Source organism: Oncorhynchus mykiss, chromosome 8 (assembly GCF_057628025.1).
Source record: "Oncorhynchus mykiss isolate SJ-2025 chromosome 8, ASM5762802v1, whole genome shotgun sequence".
Lineage (NCBI taxonomy): Eukaryota > Metazoa > Chordata > Actinopteri > Salmoniformes > Salmonidae > Oncorhynchus > Oncorhynchus mykiss.
In genome coordinates, this window is record NC_143029.1 from 79209874 (window position 1) to 79232349 (window position 22476).

A 22476-nucleotide genomic window follows, 5' to 3' on the forward strand; every position below is an offset into this window, starting at 1 on the left:
GTATTTGGGGGTCCTAAAACTTTTAACGTATTGCCAACCACTAGAAGTAAGTTACAGATGTATTTATTTGTTTATGGTTTACTGAATGTGCAAATGTTGTTTTGTCATAGGTTGGCAATGGTTTGAAGGGGCTTCCTGGGTTGTTTAATTCTGTGCATGTCTCCGGCCTCAGTATGCGCTATCAAAGATACCCTAAATTCAATAAATGATCTCAAGGGCATAGACTTTGGCCACACCGATCCCCCACAAGGGGCGGCAGGTAGCCTAGTGGTTAGAGGCAGGTAGCCTAGTGGTTAGAGGCAGGAAGCCTAGTGGTTAGAGGCAGGTAGCCTAGTGGGTAGAGGCAGGAAGCCTAGTGGTTAGAGGCAGGAAGCCTAGTGGTTAGAGGCAGGAAGCCTAGTGGTTAGAGGCAGGAAGCCTAGTGGTTAGAGGCAGGTAGCCTAGTGGTTAGAGGCAGGAAGCTGAGTGGTTAGAGGCAGGTAGCCTAGTGGTTAGAGGCAGGTAGCCTAGTGGTTAGAGGCAGGAAGCCTAGTGGTTAGAGGCAGGAAGCCTAGTGGTTAGAGGCAGGTAGCCTAGTGGTTAGAGGCAGGAAGCCTAGTGGTTAGAGACAGGTAGCCTAGTGGTGAGAGGCAGGAAGCCTAGTGGTTAGAGGCAGGAAACCTAGTGGTTAGAGGCAGGAAGCCTAGTGGTTAGAGGCAGGAAGCCTAGTGGTTAGAGGCAGGTAGCCTAGTGGTTAGAGGCAGGAAGCCTAGTGGTTAGAGGCAGGTAGCCTAGTGGTTAGAGGCAGGTAGCCTAGTGGTTAGAGGCAGGAAGCCTAGTGGTTAGAGGCAGGAAGCCTAGTGGTTAGAGACAGGTAGCCTAGTGGTTAGAGGCAGGAAGCCTAGTGGTTAGAGCGTTGGGCCAGTAACCAAAAGGTTGCTGGATTGAAACCCAGAGCTGACATGGTAACTGACTGTTCCCTTGCAGGCTGTCATTGAAAATAATAATTTGTTCTTAACTGACTTGCCTAGTTAAATAAAGATAAAAAATAAATTAACAAGGCTTGATGTTGCTCAACTGACAACAGTTAAACTTAATTTCAACCCAACCAGGAGAGACTATGCCATACTGGACATTCGTTAACTTTTCTGCTTCCTGAAAGCAGTTTGAAGGTAGGCCTAGAAATAGATCCATAGGTACACCTCCAATTGACTCAAATTATGTCAATTAGCCTATCAGAAGCTTCTAAAGCCATGACATAATTTTGGGGAATTTTCCATCCTGTTTAAAGGCACAGTCAACTTAGTGTATGTAAACTTCTGACCCACTGGAAATGTGGTATAGTGAATTATAAGTGAAATAATCTGTCTGTAAACAATTGTTGGAAACATTACTTGTGTCATGCACACAGTAGATGTCCTAACCGACCTGCCAAAACTATAGTTTGTTAACAAGAAATGTGTGGAGTGGTTGAAAAATGAGTTTTAATGACTCCAACCTAAGTGTATGTAAATTTCCAACTTTAACTGTATATGAAGAAAACTATACATACACGGGACAGGACGGGACAAGACAAAACACACGTCCGGCTGCTATGCCATCTTGCTCAGGGCGGGTTAGGACACAGGGCCTTAAGCTTATTGATGAGCTCAGAGGGTACTATGGTGTTGAAGGATGAGCTGTAGTCAATGAACAGCATTCTTACATAGTTATTCCTCTTTTCCAGATGAGATTGGGCAGTGTGCAGTGTGATGGCTATTGCATCATCGGTGGACCTGTTGGGGCGGTATGCAAACTTGGGGTCGGTGTTACGCATGCCTCTGTGAAGAGGGAACACAACAACCTGCTACAACTCAACCCTCTGTGAAGTGAAAGAGGTATGGGACTGTAGGTGCAAGTAAGGATGACAAAAGGCAGAGAATTTACCATTTACAAGGAATTTATTCCGTCATACGGTAATATGGGGAAAAGGGGCTGGACGGAACCAAAGCCCCCTCTCCTATCTTACCTGCCTACCCAATATTTCTCTAACTTAGCCCCACCTGGTGCGCTAACCAAAATACAGGGGGTGGTCTGCCCAGGTCTTACTTAATGTGCCTAGACAGTGAATATACTACGGGTATATGTATGCCCGCGGGCCTCTTGCGTAAGCACTCCCTAGGTGCCTTCCCCTTCCCCCCTGGGAACAAATGAAACAGAATTATCCAAATGTAAGTAAACAATTTCAAGAATCAAAAACACAGTTCTATTAGCACACACATACCTCAAATCAGCGGCTACAACAATACTTTACAAAACCTGTCTCTGAGCCACAACCAAGACAGGACATTAAATCAGCTCTCTTGGTAATTGGAGACAGCTGCGTCCTGACGAGAGGGGGGGTCAGCTCTCCAATTAGCCATGGAGTCGACCAATCAGCTGCTTGGGGGGGATTTCAGGAAGCCATTTTGAAACAGACACCTAACAAACCACAACACAGAAACTGGGTAACGTAACAGTCGGCATGCAAACTTGGGGTCAGCAGGTATTCTAGTGGTTAGAGTTTTGGACTAGTAACCGAAAGGTTGCAAGATCGAATCCCCGAGCTGACAAGGTAAAAATCTGTCGTTCTGCCCCTGAACAAGGCACTGTTCCTAGGCCGTCATTGTAAATAAGAATTTGTTCTTAACTGACTTGTCTAGTTAAATAAAGGAAAATAAAAATAACTGAAGTGGGTGGCAGGTAAGGTGAAAGTGATATGATCCTTGACTAGTCTCTCAAAGCACTTCATGATGACAGGAGTGAGTGCCACGGTGCAGTGGCGGTTTTAGCTTGTATGGTTCCCTGGGTGCACCCTGCTTTCAGCATCCCCCACCCCAACAACAAAAAAGCACCATTCTGCACTAATTGTAATTTTGATTCAGACATTTGGAACGACACAAATAAATAATCATAATTTTTAAAACTACATAAATATAAATATACAAACAAAAATAAGACTGATAAATATCATAAAGAAGTAACAAAGACAAAGGGAAATAAATTGTAGTATACAAGTACAAATAAAAAGAGAATCAAATTGTTACACTATTACCCTATTGCTAATAAAAAAACACAAATAAAACTCAATTACACAAATCCTATATCACACCAAAACACAAATCCTATATCACACCAATACACAAATCCTATATCCCACCAATACACAAATCCTATATCACACCAATACACAAATCCTATATCACACCAATACACAAATCCTATATCACACCAATACACAAATCCTATATCACACCAATACACAAATCCTATATCACACCAATACACACATCCTATATCACACCAATACACAAATAGAATAACATACTCAAAAAGAAGAGAACCTGATTATTACACTATTGCACTTCAAACAAGAAACAAACAAACTAAATTGCACAACTAATTCCATTACTGTTTTTATTACTAGTGTACAAAGTTAGAAGAGCGCTATTTCATAGATTCCCCCGCTCCCAGTACCTCGGGCTTCCAGTGGGGAGACCTGAGGTCAACCTACCCCCGCCCTCTCCCCATCTCGTACTTCTGAGTGGGAGACCTAGCTCACAAACTAGAATCAGGGCGCCCACTCCGACAAGTTTAACTGACCCACAGTCCCACACGATGACATGATATCATTGACATGACGTGCAAATGAGCGTTAGAAAACAGATCAAGCAAATTCAATTCAGAACAATTCCGAATTATTATTATTTTTTTTTTTTTTGCGTGGTCGCCCCATGCCGCCCCCGGCAAAAGATGCCGCTCTGGGAGGCTGCCCATGTCGCCTATGCCTAAATCCGCCACTACTATGGGGCAATAGTCCTTTCAATCAGTTATCTTTGCCTTCTTTGGTACAGGAACAATGGTGGCCATCTTGAAACATGTGGGGTCAGCAGACTGGGATAGAGAGAGATTGAATATGTCCGTAAACACACCAGCCAGCTGGTCTGCGCATGCTCTGAGGACGCGGCTAGGGATGCCGACTGGGCCAGCAGCTTTGCGAGGGTTAACAAGTTTAAATGTCTTACTCACGTCGGCAACGGAGAAGGAGAGGGGGGGCCCACAGTCCTTGGTAGCGGCCGCATCGGTGGCACTGTATTATCCTCAAAGTGGGCAAAAAAGGTGTTACGTTTGTCTGGAAGCAAGACGTCGGTGTCCGTGACGTGGCTGGTTTTCCTTTTGTAGTTCGTACATGCAGCACTATAGCTCAGCAAGGCAGCAAGTAGAGCAATTTGGCAGTATGCCCAGAACCTTGTTTTGAGAACAAAGAGATATCTCAGTTTCAAGGTCTCAGCTTGGAGAGAAGAAGCCTCGTGAGGTCGGTCACATGCATGAACGAAACATTTTTTATACATAATTATGAATGAGGAATTAGCTAAATCATGCAAATATAACTGTGTCAGCAGTATACTGTATAAGAGAACTAATGAGACTGCCCAGGAGAGCTCACTTCAGACTGGTACTTTATGCATCTAAGTTTGACTGTGACCTCTCCAGCTTGCAACAATGATTCATTTAAGATTGACATCAGGTGTCCCATGTGTAGAATTTCCACGACAATATCAAAATCAATGTTTTTATGTATTACTTCCCTCAATTTGATGCCACATACCACCAATCACACACACACACACACACACACACACACACACAGTTAGCCATTGTATAACTGAAACTTGTCATTTTGATGTAACAATACCCAACTCCTGACAAAACATACACACAACGGGGTGTGTATCATGATGAGTAACCTTGTGTGAGGCTTGTGTTAGCTCCCCAGAGAAAAAGAAGAAGACTACCTACCGTTTTGTGGTTGCTCCTTCCTCAAGAGCACAACATCAGGAGATGGCATCTAGGAATAGACACCAGCAATACTTCAGTTGCCGGTTCACATCCATCAGACCCAGAATTCAAACCAGCAACCCCCCAGATGCTAGCCCTCCCCTCCAACCTCTAGACTACAGTACATGCAGCCCCATAGGTCAGCAAGGTAACAAGAGACCCAGGGTGTAACTCTTTAGGTTACTAAACACACAGAACCACCTTCGTTATGCTCCACCACTCATTTCACCACACAGATACCTATCCAGGTCACTGCACCAATTAGACAGACCGGTTTCTAGCCTAGGTCTCCTGCAGGTCACAAGACTGTATTACCTTGCTGAGCTTAAGCGTAGGCATTACGCAAGACTTCAGGTCTCAGAAAAGTTTAATGACACCTACATGTCTGTTCAAGTGCCGTCTCCTGCTGCCTTGGCAGGGGGATTTGCAATTGGGTTCAAATAGTGCCCAGAGTGCTAGATTGATGGGTTTTACACTCATGGGACTATTCCGTAGGTTCCATTGCACCAGGCAAGCTCAATCATCAAGTACAGCTAGTTAGAGTATTTGAAATGTACTATTTACACACAGGTCTGGTTCCAACCCCTATGCTGCCATTGTGGCCTTGAGCAAGGCATATAAACCCTAAATTGCTAATGCTACCTGGGTAATGTTCTGAGGCCTACCCAGTGCTCACAGACTGTTGTGTGAATAGTGTGTCAGGGGGTTGGGTACGAGGACAGTAAAAACATGCATTTTGTACTGATAATTTAACAGCTATTCGTAGGGACTTTAATTTCGAGAATTCCTTATGAAGGATTTGAAATAAATGTGTTATGACTGTTGTAATTAATGAAACTGCAACACAAAGGTGTTATGACTGTTTTCATAAAGGTGTTATGACTGTTTTCATAAAGGTGTTATGACTGTTTTCATAAAGGTGTTATGACTGTTTTCATAAAGGTGTTATGACTGTTTTCATAAAGGTGTTATGACTCTTTTCATAAAGGTGTTATGACTCTTTTCATAAAGGTGTTATGTATACCCCTTCATATAATGTGGTCCTGAGGGAATATGTGACATTATTTGATCCCGTTATATCATGGCTGACAAGGGGCCTGTTGATGAGAACCATTATTATGAATGTTTGATTGCTGCGTGCTATTTAAACATGTAATTTAGTCATGGCTTCCTCATAAAACAGGTTTTAATGTCAACCACAATTAATTAATACATGAAAGGTGACTATAGTACAGATTTCAGACTGATTAACAGAATAAGGAAAATGCAACATGTCTCAACATGTTAATCAGTGGTGTTGGTTTTGAAGAAGTCAGCAAGAACCACCACAGCGAGAACTTTTCCTGTGTAAGATTTATGTGATCAACCATGACTGAACAGCTTTAATTTCTCTCCCTGTCAGGCCTAGAAGAGATGGCCATGGCCACTAATTAGGAAAATACATTTCTATCACCTAATTAATTTAAACTTGTCTATCTCAGCCTGAGGAAAATCCTGACTAGAAATACACACATTTATCTAATAAATACAAGGCTAATATTAGATGCTGAAAAATGATTGAATGATTTTACATATTTGATTAATTTATCTGGGCTTTTCTATGTGCCTTAAATAATTCTAGCAACAAAAACAGTCATTGTTGTTTATTGAAAACATGGTTTGTAATTGGAGTAATGTTGTCTGCTATTTGGATGGTTTACTGTTGAGAAGTTACAACTACAATGTGAGAATGTGTATAGGACGTCACGCTTAGCGAGTACAACTTGAAATCAAATCAAATTGTATTGGTCTCATACACATATTAAGCAGATGTTATTCCGGAGGTAGCAAAATGCTGGTATTCCTAGCTCCAACAGTGCAGTAGTATCTCACAATTCACAACAATACACATAAATCAACAATTTTAAAAATGGAATTAATAAATATATTAATATCTAAATATATTCTGATTCAGCTGATACTGAGACTCATTGTTTTCACGAGCAAACTAACCAAGGAGCGAGGGTTTTTGACTGGAAGTACACTTTGACTGCATCCATAGTATTTCATTGGTATTGCAGCTTAACTGAATCACGGAATAGAAAGCCAATTCCAATTGATAGCCCAATAGAGAAGTCAAATTATAAAATTACTAATGAGACACTTTAGTCATCACCTTTGCGCACAAAACATCCATTGAAATTTTACAATAGTTTTTCACGGGGCAGCCAAAAATATTTGTCACAAACTCCTGGAGTGGTGGGTGCAGAGTCAAATGCAGAGAGCAGAGGATACTGGGGAAAGCGACTTTATTAGGATTCCCAAAACGAACGCCCAAAACAACGGGCGAAAAATCGACAGAAAATAGCCCAACCCAACACAGGGCACAAACGGGCAGGATCACAACACGCACAACCTGACTAACAGAAAAACATCCCACACAAAAATAGACGGGCCTAACAGGCTTAAATAGACATAAATCAATAAACAAAATGAGAGACAGGTGCAACCAATAAGACCAAACAAACAAAAAAGGAAAAGAGGATTGGTGGCGGCTAGTAGACCGGCGACAGTGGGAGTCGTGACACTACCCCCCCCCCCCCCCCCCCCCCTGATGCGCGGCTCCCACAGCGCACCGGTGAGGCGCCGGGCGATCCGGGTGGAGGCGGTGGAAGTCCCTCAGTAGTGATCGGTCCAAAATGTCCTCCACCGGTACCCAGCACCTCTCTTCCGGACAGTACCCCTCCCAGTCCATGAACTACTGCAGGCCCCTCACCCGGCGTCTAGAGTCCATAATAGAACGTACAGTGTACGCTGGGGACCCCTCGATGTCCAGAGGGGCCGGAGGGACCTCCGGCACCTCAACTTCTTGCAGGGGACCAGCCACCACCGGCCTGAGGAGAGACACATGAAACGAGGGGGTAATACGATAGTAAGGAGGAAGCTGTAACCTATAACACACCTCGTTTATCCTCCTCAGGACTTTAAATGGCCCCACACACTGCGGCCCCAGCTTCCGGCAGGGCAGGCGGAGGGGCAGGTTTTGGGTCAAGAGCCTGACCCGGTCCCCCGGTGCGAAATACAGCATTCCCCCGTCTCGGATATACTCGAGATTACGATGGTCATTCCAGATGGGGAAATGGTGCTTGGTCCCCTCAAGCCAATGTCTCCACACCTTCAGAACCTTGACTACCGCTAACAACTCCCGGTCCTCCACGTCATAGTTCCGCTCCGCCGGACCAAGCTTCCCCGAGAAGAAAGCGCGTGCCCGAGCGCTGTGATAGCACGGCTTCCACCCCAGCCTTGGACGTGTCCACCTCCACTATGAACGCCAAAGAGGGGTCCAGATGAGCCAGCACGGGAGCATCGGTGAACAGCTCCTTCAGGCTACTGAAGGCTCTGCCCGCCTTCGCTGACCAGCGCAAGCTGGTGGCTGGAGCATTCTTCAACCCATACGGCATGACGAGGTACTCATAGTGGCCAGATGTGGTACTAAACGCGGTCTTCCACTCATCTCCCTCCCGGATACGCACCAAATTATACGCACTCCTACGGTCCAGTTTTGTGAAAAAACTCACCCTGTGAAATTATTCCACCGCCGTGGCGATGAGAGGTAGCGGGTAACTAAACCCCACTGTGATGGAGTTTAGACCTCTATCGGTGGCGGCTAGTAGACCGGCGACGACGACCGCCGAGCGCCGCCCGAACAGGCAGGGGAGCCAACTTCGGTGGGAGTCGTGACAATATTACAGTTTTTTACAATCGCCAGGACCCATTTCTCAATACTTAGGTCACTTTTTCAAAACTTTTCACACAGTTCTCTTAACCAACTTTCAGCTTGGCACAGCAGTTCATTTCACATCCAAAATGCACTAAAATACCAAAACACTTCATACATGTCTCAAATCAACTCATTCTTCCATAACACTAGCAAAGGTTATCACCCAACAAGCACACTTTGTCACTCATAAAACAATGACCTAAAAAACACTAACAACAGGTAGCATTACACAATGTTTTCTTTTGTAAAATGTCTTTACAAAACAAGAATGACATCTCTCTACTGTTTAGAATTCACTGCAGTATATGTTACAGGAATGTATCAGACATGATGCAATATGCTTCAATATGTTCTATGTCATTTTTGGCATTGAGTGATTCCAAAATACAAGAATTTGTATATACACCATCTACCAATACAGACACAGTAGCAATGCTAGTCAACTCTGTCTTCTGCATTTGGCCACAGGTTCTCATCCACATCACATCTTATGTCATCTTGGGAAATACACATTTGATCATGTGTATGGTGGTCATAAGTCTTCCACCTCCATGAGGAAAATAATTCCTCTATGAGGAATGGAGAGTAAGGTGGGAGGAAAAGTGACACCGTCCTGGGATGGGCTGCAAACCCTTCTGTGACTGCACCAGAGTGGTGAAATGCTACATTGTCCCATACAATAACAAACGTTTTCGCCTCACTGCAACCTTTTCCTCACCTGGCACAACCCTTCCATGGAGGTCATCCAGGAATTAAATGAGACGCTCGGTGTTGTATGGCCCAATTATCGGTTTGTGTAACAGCAATCCAACAGAGGATATTTCTGCACACATTGTGATGTTGGCACCCCTCTGGCCCGGGACACCCACTGTGGCCCCTCTCATTGATAGACCATGATTTATTACAAGATCAATTATAGTAACCTTTATCTCATCTGAGACTACAGCTCTTGATCTTCCTCTCAGTCTTCTTCCACCACGCGTACGTACTCCTCTTCCTCTCCCAGCCACTCTTCTTCCTCTGTCAGCCACTTCTCTATCTCTGGCTGGGTCCATGTTTAAATTACAGTACAGCATTATTCCTAAGATGTCCCCTTTTGCATAGATGGTAATGAAATTGAAAGACTAACACCTGGGTAGGTGTTCAGCTACAATGGGAATCAGCTGTGGTTGGTCAAATTGTTTTGATAGTATTTAATCGTTTAGATTCTGAATGTATTTCAAGACGGTATTAATGTCTTATTTAATTTTGTGTTATGTTAGGTTTTGAACTTAAGTTCAACAGTTTTGAATAGAGTATGTAAACATGTGCAAATTGGCCTGTAGGTACATAGAGTTTTGGTGGTGGTTGTGTCTGAGTGAGAAAAGAATTCATGAAATTTGAAAGATGTAGTCATTTGTCACGTAGAGTAGGCCAGAAGGCTAAACTGGATAACCTAACCTCTATCAAAATAAAAAGATGGCGGAGCCGCAAAAGTTCTTCTGTGCAAAGGTGTTTATTTACAAGTGATTCCGGAACAAAAAACAACAGTACTGCCATCAACGTCTACCTTATGGGACAGCTTAAAAACAATGCTGCCCCATCCACAGCTCAATCCAAAAAATGCCTTCCAACAGCATGTTTGTCATGAGGACAGGTCAAGCCACCCACCCACACCAACAGCATGTTTGTCATCCCCTCAAAATAGCAAAGAAAGATGACCAGAAGGGATTTTTGGGAACAGATTCTCTTTTACATTTGACACAGATTAGCAATTACACCAAATTAAAAGCAGGGTACATACATGTTAAACATTAACAAAAGCAGTTACACAAGCAGTTAAAAATGAGAATATCAACGTCATATATCATGTTATCAGGTGAGCTCACCACTGGACAAGTCTCTCCCAGGGTGGAGTGCGTGCCTTTTCACCCCCAGATTTCTCCATCATGAATCTGACCTGGACCCCAGGAGACATGGTCATACTAGACTCATACACATAGACATCATACCCAGGTATATCTGCCCAATCAGAGTGGCTTTCCTCAGAGAACTTTACAGCCCATTGCCAGGTGTTATAATCCAGGGTGCCTTCAGAAGAGTAGAACCCAACCCAGGAGTTATGAAACGTTTTCTTCCAGGCAGTGAAGGATTTCTTTACATACAGACGAGCGCAGGCCTTTCCATCCTTTACAAATAGCTGCAGACTGGCGTCATGTCCGTTAATATCAACAGGAATCTCTCTGTTGGCATTGTGAAACTCAGAACCTCTCCAGATCTCCTCTCCGATAGTGGACCCAAACCCCAAGTAATTCCACCATGATTTTACCTCCTTATGGAGCCGGACCTGGAGACCAGGGTTAAGGGGTACTGAGGTGTTATAGCTCCCAGAGGCTTTGCCCCCGACTGACGATCTGTCCAGCTCGCTCTTACTGTCACTGTTATTGCTCTTATAAAGCATCACCATTACACGCTGGTCTAATAGCCTCTTGGGGATCCCACTCCAGATGATCCTGGCTTTTCCTCTATCTGTGGTTTTCACACCAAGCTTAATCAATGCATTATCCTTATCCTCCATGCCACTCTGGGGAAGAGATGTTAAACGATGAGCTTGCTCCTTAATAAATAAGGATTTGGGACGTGTAAAGTACAATACAATAGCCAGAAGAAGTGCCAGACCAGGTGTGTGTCTCCAGATGTTTTCCAGTTCTTGCAGACTGTTGTGGTTGATCTCTACATTATATATACGTGGAATGTCATTTTGGTCAATGGTTGGTAGACTTTGGATTTGTCTAAGGAGGCTGACATTGACACGGTATGTATTATCTGGATCATAGGCACTTCCTCTGTTTTCATTTGGTGGATAGTGCTGTGTGACATAGACCTCGTCTGCAATGAACTGATTGGACCCATCCTCCCTAACTCTGAGTATGACCCTGTCCCTGTTGTTCTCAGGTGCCCTTAAGTTGTAGAAACTGTGCGTGACATAATCAGGAAGTGCCGTCATTGAGCCAATAGAGTTCATATTCCCTAGTGAGTAGTAACTTCCGCTTTCAGGAAGCAGAAAAGGTAATGAAGGTGGTCTGTTTCCATAGAAATGAAAGCCATAGTCTCCCCTGGTTGGGTTGAAATTGAGTCTCATGTTGCCGTTGTTGTCAATGCGAATGTTGTTGGCTAGCCAGTGGAGCAGCATGAGGCCGTGCAGAGGAGAGGTGTGACCAAACTGTATGTCCTTGAGATCATCTATTGATTTAAGGGTTCCTTTGACAGCGCATACTGAGGTCAGAGACAGACACAAGATGAAACAACCCAGGATGCCCCTTTCAACCATGGTCGACCTAAGACAAAACAAATATTGTTTCAACATTTGTAAATTTTTTCAATAAATTAATAAACAAATAAATACATCTGTAACTTATTTCTAGTGCTCGGGAATACATCAGAAAATATCTGACAAACTTTAATTTTGAAGTTAACTGTCACTATATCGGACCTTTGTCCCAATAATGTAAAATTAGTTAATAAGTCCTCACATTACACTGTATGTATAGTTTGTATCAGTAGCTTATTTCTTGTGGTTGGCAATAGGTTTAACGTTTTAAGACTTCCAAAAAAGTCTTGGTCTGAAAATGTTAGCTCTAAAAATGTCAGAAGATATCAGACAAACTTTTATTTTGGAGTGAACTGTAACTATATCAGAGCAATTTGTCCCAATATGTATGATGAGGTTTTCCAAAATAACATTTGGAACTTGTAAACACGATCAATACTGTAATATGATGTAATAAGTCCTCACATCAAAATAAAACGAGTTCCAATAAAACATCTCACTCACCTTCTTGTGCAGCCTACCACCAGAATCTAGTCTTGACTGTGTTTGTTTCTCTCTTTTCTGTCAACAGATCCCAGGATTGAAACTGACTAATAGGTGCTTCTTGTAGCCTACATACACATAACCAGTACACAGTACACGCAGATACAAAACAAGGGTTAGAAAAACTGAGTTTTACAAAGGCTGATCTGTGACGTCACTGGGCCACTCATGTTTCATCAGAAATGAAACTTATCCTTAGAGTGAGTACCTTTCACTTTCAGAATGCAGAAAATGTTATGAGCGGGATCTGAGAGTTTCTATAGAAATGAAAGCCACGCTTCTTGTAGTGCGCTTGGGCATTCTGAATCTTTTCGGTGAGCCAGATAATTTGGCTACGTTCAGCTAAAAGAGACTTTTATTTGGCTCCAAAATGTCTCCTCGTTCAGTAGTGCTTAAAAATGTACTAATGTACTAAGCCTAAAAAGTTGCCTGCCATTATATCAGATCCTGACATGTGGGTTCACATACATTTTAACTGTCCAAATTATTAGATGGCACTGCAAAAACGTGTGCACCAGAATGAGGCTCTCTGCTCACTATCCAATGTTCCTGAGGTGAAGAATTCAGATAATGTTTTGGAGCTCAAAAAGTACTAGTAACAGTATCAAAAATCAGCAAGCCAAATGAATGGCTCTTTCACCAGGGATTTGCATCATGGAAATTCTCTAAAACAGGTTCATCTCACCATTCAATTTCCTTCACCTGCACTTATCTGAGGACACAGGATAGGTGTAGTATTTCATCAAATGAGAGACTTAATTTCAACCAGTAGAGAATGTGAAAAGCTTTATTGAAAGTTAATTATCCAAGTGTTATAAATACATAGTATTTGCATTATAAAAATTACAATTGTAATATAAAACAAGTTCAACCTGTACCTCAATGCACATCTGGTGTCCATTATAAAAACAGAGAGGAAGAAAGAGGAGGTGGGGGGAGAGGTGTGAGAGGGGGTCAAAGACAGAAAGGGAAAGAGATGAGAACAGAGGAGCAGGGAAGAAAGAGGAGGTGGGGGGAGAGGTGTGAGAGGGGGTCAAAGACAGAGAGGGAAAGAGATGAGAACAGAGCAGAACAGAGGAGCAGGGAAGAAAGAGGAGGTGGGGGGAGAGGTGTGAGGGGGTCAAAGACAGAAAGGGAAAGAGATGAGAACAGAGGAGCAGGGAAGAAAGAGGAGGTGGGGGGAGAGGTGTGAGAGGGGGTCAAAGACAGAAAGGGAAAAAGATGAGAACAGAGCAGAACAGAGGAGCAGGGAAGAAAGAGGAGGTGGGGGGAGAGGTGTGAGAGGGGGTCAAAGACAGAAAGGGAAAGAGATGAGAACAGAGCAGAACAGAGGAGCAGGGAAGAAAGAGGAGGTGGGGGGAGAGGTGTGAGAGGGGGTCAAAGACAGAAAGGGAAAGAGATGAGAACAGAGGAGCAGGGAAGAAAGAGGAGGTGGGGGGAGAGGTGTGAGAGGGGGTCAAAGACAGAAAGGGAAAAAGATGAGAACAGAGCAGAACAGAGGAGCAGGGAAGAAAGAGGAGGTGGGGGGAGAGGTGTGAGATGGGGTCAAAGACAGAAAGGGAAAGAGATGAGAACAGAGGAGCAGGGAAGAAAGAGGAGGTGGGGGGAGAGGTGTGAGAGGGGGTCAAAGACAGAAAGGGAAAGAGATGAGAACAGAGGAGCAGGGAAGAAAGAGGAGGTGGAGGGAGAGGTGTGAGAGGAAAGAAAGCTTATGATTCATGAATCACAGTGCAACTAAACTACGTATTCTCTCAGGTCATCACAGTTACATAATAGTATCTCTACCGGTGTCTCCTAACCAGCCTTGGGCCCCCAGTTGGGTTGTCTTTGAGCGGATGAGGTGACGATGACGGGACTAGGGATTGGCATCCTCTCTCACAGACAATACCTGCAGATAAGAGCGATGGAGAGAGTGAGAGATGGCATGAATGAGCCTTGTGTGGTTTTATTTCTAACACTATTGTCAGTCATCACATTCGTCAGGTGGTGAAATACAAAACTGACCTTAGATCATTAACTCTGGGACTACTACATCTCTGTCTGTATTTCAATGTTAACCATCTCTTTAATAATACTTCCAGTTGACCCAAACAAGTGACCTCTCACCTCTGATAAAGATGTGCATCTGTTTCAGGCAGTTCAGAAGTGGGAGGGGTTCACTGACACAGCTGATATAACCTAGAGGATTTAGGGAGAAGGGGGTGTGGGATGACGTGAAGAACGGAGACACTTATTGACAAAATACGGTAGAGACAGTGTCCAACAGGAATCTTTCTCTCTCTCTCTCTCTGTGTGTGTGTGTGTGTGTGTGTGTGTGTGTGTGGCCTCACCTAGTGTCCACACTGAGTGTTTGCAGAGTAATTTATACTGAAAAATATGCACAGACTCAGGAAGACAAACAATATAGCATAGTTACATAAATATAAATAATGGTGTCTTATTATTCCCCATTGGTGGTCCTCTTGCCTATTCTTTGAAGGTGGAAGGATCTACAGCCCACACACCTGAACGTCTTAAAATAGCCTATTTTTGTTTTGTGCAGACCTGAACAGCACCCTCACCTGAGAATTATAAATCAAATGGAGATATAGTGGGAATAGAATAACTACAGATGACATTAAATGAAAAAATATATTTTACTGCAATGTGGGTGGCTCTTAAAAGAGCCTTTGGTTGTACATAGTACATGGCACAAGATGTTGCCAGGGAACAGCACCCTCCTCGAAGAAGGAGAAAGTGAAGATCTCCAGCACACGGACAAGTGCTGCGTTGTTGGCCCCCATCCTGGCAACATCCTGCAGAGCTGCAGCTCCCCTTGTGGTTCTTGTGTCCATGCTCATGAAGTTATACAGGACACAGGTAGCCTTCACACACACCTCTGCGTTAGCAGGGTGGACCCTGGCAACTCACCGGAACATCTGCCAGTGGGACGCAAGAATGCCGAAGGTGCACTCCATAGTCAGCCTGGTTCGGGCGAGGCGGTAGTTGAAGACCGTGTTTCTCCTGGGGATGATTGCTCCAGGGAAGTGCCGAGGTTTCTCCGGAGAGGAAAGGCCTCATCTCCCACAAAGACTTTGGGATGGGGTCCCCGGGAAGTGATGCGCGGGTTGACCTATAACCCACAGTCCCTGCGGTTATATCTGCGGGGCGGACGGGTTTAGGTTAATTAAATATTGTGTGGCTGAAGGGCAGGTGGGTTGAATAAAGAGAAGCAATACCTATAAAAAAATCCATTCATTATTATGCCATTTATATAGGCTACATTGAGGGTTTTCTTTAATTGTTTTACACTATCTCATATACAGTGCCTTGCGAAAGTATTCGGCCCCCTTGAACTTTGCGACCTTTTGCCACATTTCAGGCTTCAAATATAAAGATATAAAACTGTATTTTTTTGTGAAGAATCAACAACAAGTGGGACACAATCATGAAGTGGAAAGACATTTATTGGATATTTCAAACTTTTTTAACAAATCAAAAACTGAAAAATTGGGCGTGCAAAATTATTCAGCCCCTTTACTTTCAGTGCAGCAAACTCTCTCCAGAAGTTGGTGAGGATCTCTAAATGAGTAATGATGATAAATACAATCCACCTGTGTGTAATCAAGTCTCCGTATAAATGCACCTGCACTGTGATAGTCTCAGAGGTCCGTCAAAAGCGCAGAGAGCATCATGAAGAACAAGGAACACACCAGGCAGGTCCGAGATACTGTTGTGAAGAAGTTTAAAGCCGGATTTGCATACAAAAAGATTTCCCAAGCTTTAAACATCCCAAGGAGCACTGTGCAAGCGATAATATTGAAATGGAAGGAGTATCAGACCACTGCAAATCTACCAAGACCTGGCCGTCCCTCTAAACTTTCAGCTCATACAAGGAGAAGACTGATCAGAGATGCAGCCAAGAGGCCCATGATCATTCTGGATGAACTGCAGAGATCTACAGCTGAGGTGGGAGACTCTGTCCATAGGACAACAATCAGTCGTATATTGCACAAATCTGGCCTTTATGGAAGAGTGGCAAGAAGAAAGACATTTCTTAAAGATATCCATAAAAAGTGTAGTTTAAAGTTTGCCACAAGCCACCTGGGAGACACACCAAACATGTGGAAGAAGGTGCTCTGGTCAGATGAAACCAAAATTGAACTTTTTGGCAACAATGCAAAACATTATGTTTGGCGTAAAAGCAACACAGCTGAACACACCATCCCCACTGTCAAACATGGTGGTGGCAGCATCATGGTTTGGGCCTGCTTTTCTTCAGCAGGGACAGGGAAGATGGTTAAAATTGATGGGAAGATGGATGGAGCCAAATACAGGACCATTCTGGAAGAAAACCTGATGGAGTCTGCAAAAGACCTGAGACTGGGACGGAGATTTGTCTTCCAACAAGACAATGATCCAAAACATAAAGCCAAATCTATAATGGAATGGTTCAAAAATAAACATATCCAGGTGTTAGAATGGCCAAGTCAAAGTCCAGACCTGAATCCAATCGAGAATCTGTGGAAAGAACTGAAAACTGCTGTTCACAAATGCTCTCCATCCAACCTCACTGAGCTCGAGCTGTTTTGCAAGGAGGAATGGGAAAAAAATGTCAGTCTCTCGATGTGCAAAACTGATGGAGACATACCCCAAGCGACTTACAGCTGTAATTGCAGCAAAAGGTGGCGCTACAAAGTATTACATTAAGGGGGCTGAATAATTTTGCACGCCCAATTTTTCAGTTTTTGATTTGTTAAAAAAGTTTGAAATATCCAATAAATGTCGTTCCACTTCATGATTGTGTCCCACTTGTTGTTGATTCTTCACAAAAAAATACAGTTTTATATCTTTATGTTTGAAGTCTGAAATGTGGCAAAAGGTCGCAAAGTTCAAGGGGGCCGAATACTTTCGCAAGGCACTGTAACTGCATAAGCTTCAACTTTAGTGCTTAAGTGTATGCATGCCAACTAACCATCACAGTTTATCGCCAAATAAGCCTTTTGGGAACAGGCAGAAAAAGTCAATCCACTGAGGGGAAAGGACATTGTCGAAGTATAATTCAATAAGCCAAAAGCTGCAAAAGGAGAGTTGAAAATAAAGAGAAGTGAGGGCCAGAAAAGTAATGTTTGGGAAAGATTTGGTGAAGTGGTAATAGATGATATTAGTGCCAGCTATGTTATGTGTGATGATAGTGAGGCGCTATCTAAATTCAACAATCACAAAATGGAACTTCAAATAGGCTATGGCTGTCATGTTCTGACCTTAGTTCTTTTGTTATGTCTTTGTTTTAGTATGGTCAGGGCGTGAGTTGGGTGGGTTGTCTATGTTCTTTTGTTATGTCTTTGTTTTAGTATGGTCAGGGAGTGAGTTGGGTGGGTTGTCTATGTTCTTTTGTTATGTCTTTGTTTTAGTATGGTCAGGGCGTGAGTTGGGTGGGTTGTCTATGTTCCTTGTTCTATGTGGTGTTTTTGTGGTTGGCCTGGTATGGTTCTCAATCAGAGGCAGGTGTCGTTAGTTGTCTCTGATTGAGAATCATACTTAGGTAGCCTTTTCCCACCTGTGTGGTGTGGGTGATTGTTTTCTGTTGAGTGTTTGTATCTGCACCAGACAGAACTGTTTAGTTTAGTTCGTTCTCCTTATTTTGTTTTTGTGTTCATGATAATAAATTATCAATATGGACATTTACCACGCTGCACATTGGTCCTTCTCTTCTTCCACCACAAACAACCGTTACAATGGCATGTCAAGGGAACTGTAGCCTGCTGTTCAGAAGGGTTAAATGGAAACTGAAATCTGGACATTGACCAACCAGAATAACTTACTGTTTTTTTGCAAACTCCAAAGTCCTCTGATAATATTAGTACCATGTGAATCGACATGAGAGAAATGTTTGAATTTGTCAGGTGTTGCTTGCGGTTTGACCAAGAAAACAACTGATTCAATAAATTGCCCAAAATGCTGCGCATAGCCTATATATGAAGGGCCTACGTGTATCAACTTTCACAGTGAATGCTTCTGTTTATATGTTTTGTGCGAATGAATTGAACATCGCCAAATGCATCATAAAAAATGTTGTGCCTATTTAATGCAACCCCTGCTGTTAATAGATCACAAAGCAGCATACAACTGAGCTAAACGTTTGGAACAAGTTTACCTTCTAATCCATTTCCTAAAAACGCACATCAAGTCCACGTTAGATGTTTAGCTCACATCTGAAGGCTGGGGAGCATTTAGGACGTCTTCTACTGCCGATTGCTAAACTATCCTAATGATTATGATCTGTCATGGAAATTAATGTATACTGAGAGAGACTTTGTCATTTCGTCAAACAATCTTTATTTAATAATGATTAATTATTGCAATAATGAAGATGGTCGACCACACACTCCGAAGTGTGTGTTGCCGAGAGCTTAACCTTTAATCAAAAACAGAGATCTTCTATAGGAGATCCAAACATGCCTAGTCATGGCTGGTTCCAACCCCCATGCAGATTGGGGGGCACCACAATTCATCCTGGGTTCATCCTGTGTTCATCTGCAGCCAGGGACATTTCCCAGATGCAAGAATGATTAGACACAATAAGGGATTGTTCCACTCCTCCAGGCTCTCTCTATCTCGGATCACACACACCACATCTTATCTATGGAATACCAGCTGTAGGTTTTTATCACCAAGTTATTAATCAATTGTCAGCTCAAGCTATCTATAGTAAAACCATATGCCCAGATTAGCTGCAGGGAGATAGAGTGGAGACCAGAAAAACACAGCATTAGTAGAACAGAAATGTCTTACTATTTCTTAAGTATTAATTGTTAACTATTAATATCAAACAAATCAGGTAATTTTTCTTTCACAGATCACACTTCCTCAATTCAAATATTGTGGCAACACTATACCAAAGACAGTTTGGTATGGTTTACAAACTTGGGAACCAGGCTCGAGTTTTATCAGTGTAGCCTGGACTTGTTGAAATATCTTCATGCCTAGAAAAAAAACCTCCAGGCTTCAGTCATAACTGTCAATTAATAGAAAAAGAGAAAGTATTAGAGAGCAGAGAGCAGTTTGGAGAAAACTAGTCCCGTCTGAATCATCCATTGAAATAATGGACATTCTGGGGTAATAAATACATAACCAACGTTCTCTAATAATACTAGTCCCGTGTGAATAGGGCTATAGCCTTAATAATAATTCCTGCAGAATTAAGCATTTCTTGCAGTAAAATTATACACCAAATGTAGGCTAAATTTGGACTTGGTAACAGGAGTGGAGAAATATGTTTTTTTTTCAATGCTGTTAGATGCCATCTGTAGAGGTTCTGTCTTCAGACTTACAGAAAACGCTTGACCTCTGTCATTGCCAACAAAGGGTATATAACAAAGTATTGAGATGACTTTTGTTATTGACCAAATACTTATTTTCCACCATGATTTGCAAATAAATTCATTAAAAATCCTACAATGTGATTTTCTGGATTTTTTTCCTCATTTTATCTGTCATAGTTGAAGTGTACCTATGATGAAAATTACATTTTAAATTTTTAAATTTAAATTTTGCCCTACTGTATGGGGCTTTGCTGACAAAACGGATGGCACTGTGATAGACTACATCCAGTTTGCTGAGTAGAGTGTTGGAGGCAATTTTGTAGATGACATCGCCGAAGTCAAGGATCGGTAGGATGTTCAGTTTTAAGAGGGTATGTTTGTCAGCATGAGTGAAGGAAGCTTTGTTGCGAAATAGGATTCTAGATTTAATTTTTGATTGGAGATGCTTAATGTGAGTCTGGAAGGAGAGTTTACAGTCTAGCCAGACACCTAGGTATTTGTAGTTATCCACGTATATTCTAAGTCAGAGCCGTCCAGAGTAGTGATGCTGGATGGGCGGGCAGGTGCGGGCAATGATCGGTTGAATAGCATGCATTTAGTTTTATTTGCGTTTAAGAGCAGTTGGAGGCCACGGAAGGAGAGTTGTATGGTATTGAAGCTCGTCTGGAGGTTAGTTAACACAGTGTCCAAAGAAGGGCCAGAAGTATACAGAATGGTGTCGTCTGCGTAGAGGTGGATTAGAGAATCACCAGCAGCAAGAGCAACATCATTGATGTATACAGAGAAGAGAGTCGGCCCGAGAATTGAACCCTGTGGCACCCCCATAGAGACTGCCAGAGGTCTGGACAACAGGCCCTCCGATTTGACACACTGAGCTCTATCAGAGAAGTAGTTGGTGAACCAGGCGAGGCAATCATTTGAGAAACCAAGGCTGTTGAGTCTGCCAATAAGAATGTGGTGATTGACAGAGTCGAAAGCCTTGGCCAGGTCGATGAATACAGCTGCACAGTACTGTCTCTTATCGATGGTGGTTATGATATCGTTAAGGACCTTGAGCGTGGCTGAGGTGCACCCATAACCAGCTCGGAAACCAGATTGCATAGCAGAGAAGGTACGATGTGATTCAAAATGGTCAGTAATCTGTTTGTTAACTTGGCTTTCGAAGACCTTAGAGATGCAGGGTAGGATAGATATAGGTCTGTAGCAGGTTGGGTCTAGAGTGTCTCCCCCTTGGAAGAGGGGGATGACCGCGGCAGCTTTCCAATCTATGGGAATCTCAGACGACACAAAAGAGAGGTTGAACAGGCTAGTAATAGGGGTTCCAACAATTTCGGCAGATAATTTAAGAAAGAGAGGGTCCAGATTGTCTAGCCCGGCTGATTTGTAGGGGTCCAGATTTCGCAGCACTTTCAGAACATCAGCTATCTGGATATGGGTGAAGGAGAAATGGTGGGGGCTTGGGCGGGTTGCTGTGGAGGGTGCCGGGCAGTTGACCGGGGTAGGGGTAGCCAGGTGGAAAGCATGGCCAGCCGTAGAGAATTGCTTGTTGAAATTCTCAATTATAGTGGATTTGTCGGTAGTAACAGTGTTTCCTAGCCTCAGAGCAGTGGGTAGCTGGGATGAGGTGCTTTTATTCTCCATGGACTTTACAGTGTCCCAGAATTTTTTTGAGTTTGTACTGCAGGATGCAAATTTCTGTTTAAAAAAGCTCGCCTTAGCTTTCCTAACTGCCTGTGTATAGTGGTTCCTAACTTCCCTGAAAAGTTGCATATCATTGGGGCTATTCGATGCTAATGCAGAACGCCACAGGATGTTTTTGTGCTGGTCAAGGGCAGACAGGTCTGGAGTGAACCAAGGGCTATATCTATTCCTGGTTCTACATTTTTTGAATGGGCCATGCCTATTTAAGATGGTGAGGAAGGCACTTTTAAAGAATAACCAGGCATCCTCTACTGTCGGTATAAGGTCAATGTCATTCCAGGATACCCTGGCCAGGTCGATTAGAAAAGCTTGCTCGCAGAAGTGTTTTAGGGAGCGTTTGACAGTGATGAGGGGTGGTCGTTTGCTCGCAGACCCATTATGGATGCAGGCAATGAGATGTATTTGGAGGGTGAGTTAGTTAGGATGATATCTATGAGGGTGCCCGTGTTTACGGATTTGGGGTTATATCTGGTAGGTTCATTGATAAATTGTGTGAGATTGAGGGCATCAAGCTTAGATTGTAGGATGGCCGGGGTGTTAAGCATGTCCCAGTTTAGGTCACCTAGCAGCACGAGCTCAGAAGATAGATGGGGGCAATCAAATCACATATGGTGTCGAGGGCACAGCTGGGGGCAGAGGGTGGTCTATAGCAAGCGGCAACGGTGAGAGACTTGTTTCTGGAAAGGTACATTTTTAGAAGTAGAAGCTCAAATTGTTTGGGTACAGACCTGGATAGTAAGACAGAACTCCACAGATTATCTTTGCAGTAAATTGCAACACCGCCCCCTTTGGCAGTTCTATCTTGTCGGAAAATGTTATAGTTAGGAATGGAAATGTCAAGTTTTTTTGTGGTGTTCCTAAGCCAGGATTCAGACACGGCTAGGACATCCAGATTGGTGGAGTGTGCTAGGGCAGTGAATAAAACAAACTTAGGGAGGAGGCTTCTAATGTTAACATGCATGAAACCAAGGCGTTTAGGGTTGCAGAAGTCAACAAATGAGAGAGCCTGGGGGATGGGAGTG

The 22476-nt window shown here is 43.2% G+C and overlaps 1 protein-coding gene and 2 long non-coding RNA genes across 5 annotated transcripts in view; 1 reads left to right on the plus strand and 2 right to left on the minus strand.

Annotated features, from left to right (window-relative positions):
• LOC110530673 (uncharacterized) overlaps window positions 1-22476 on the plus strand; it is a 127865-nt gene that overhangs the window by 13751 nt on the left and 91638 nt on the right. Inside the window, exon 2 of one of the 3 annotated variants that reach the window (XR_016482654.1) lies at window positions 1706-2952. This is a non-coding gene — a long non-coding RNA (uncharacterized LOC110530673). Of the gene's footprint in view, window positions 1-1705; window positions 3333-22476 lie in introns of those variants that run through there. The other 2 variants (XR_016482653.1, XR_016482652.1) reach the window with 2 other exon arrangements.
• LOC110530674 (uncharacterized) lies at window positions 10076-12549 on the minus strand. The gene is made up of 2 exons (XM_036986326.2): window positions 12411-12549; window positions 10076-11913 (listed from the first exon to the last, which is right to left on the minus strand). The coding sequence occupies exon 2, from the start codon at window positions 11904-11906 to the stop codon at window positions 10461-10463; it is 1446 nt and encodes a 481-aa protein (XP_036842221.2). The 5' UTR covers window positions 11907-11913; window positions 12411-12549; the 3' UTR covers window positions 10076-10460.
• LOC110530675 (uncharacterized) lies at window positions 13209-17239 on the minus strand. Its single transcript, XR_002474570.3, has 3 exons — window positions 15360-17239; window positions 14556-14627; window positions 13209-14337 (listed from the first exon to the last, which is right to left on the minus strand). It is a non-coding gene; the product is annotated as an uncharacterized LOC110530675 (long non-coding RNA).

Bases quoted from the DNA above. Each gene is read 5' to 3' on its own strand.
- LOC110530674 (XM_036986326.2), bottom strand. From the start codon at position 11,906: ATGGTTGAAAGGGGCATCCTGGGTTGTTTCATCTTGTGTCTGTCTCTG.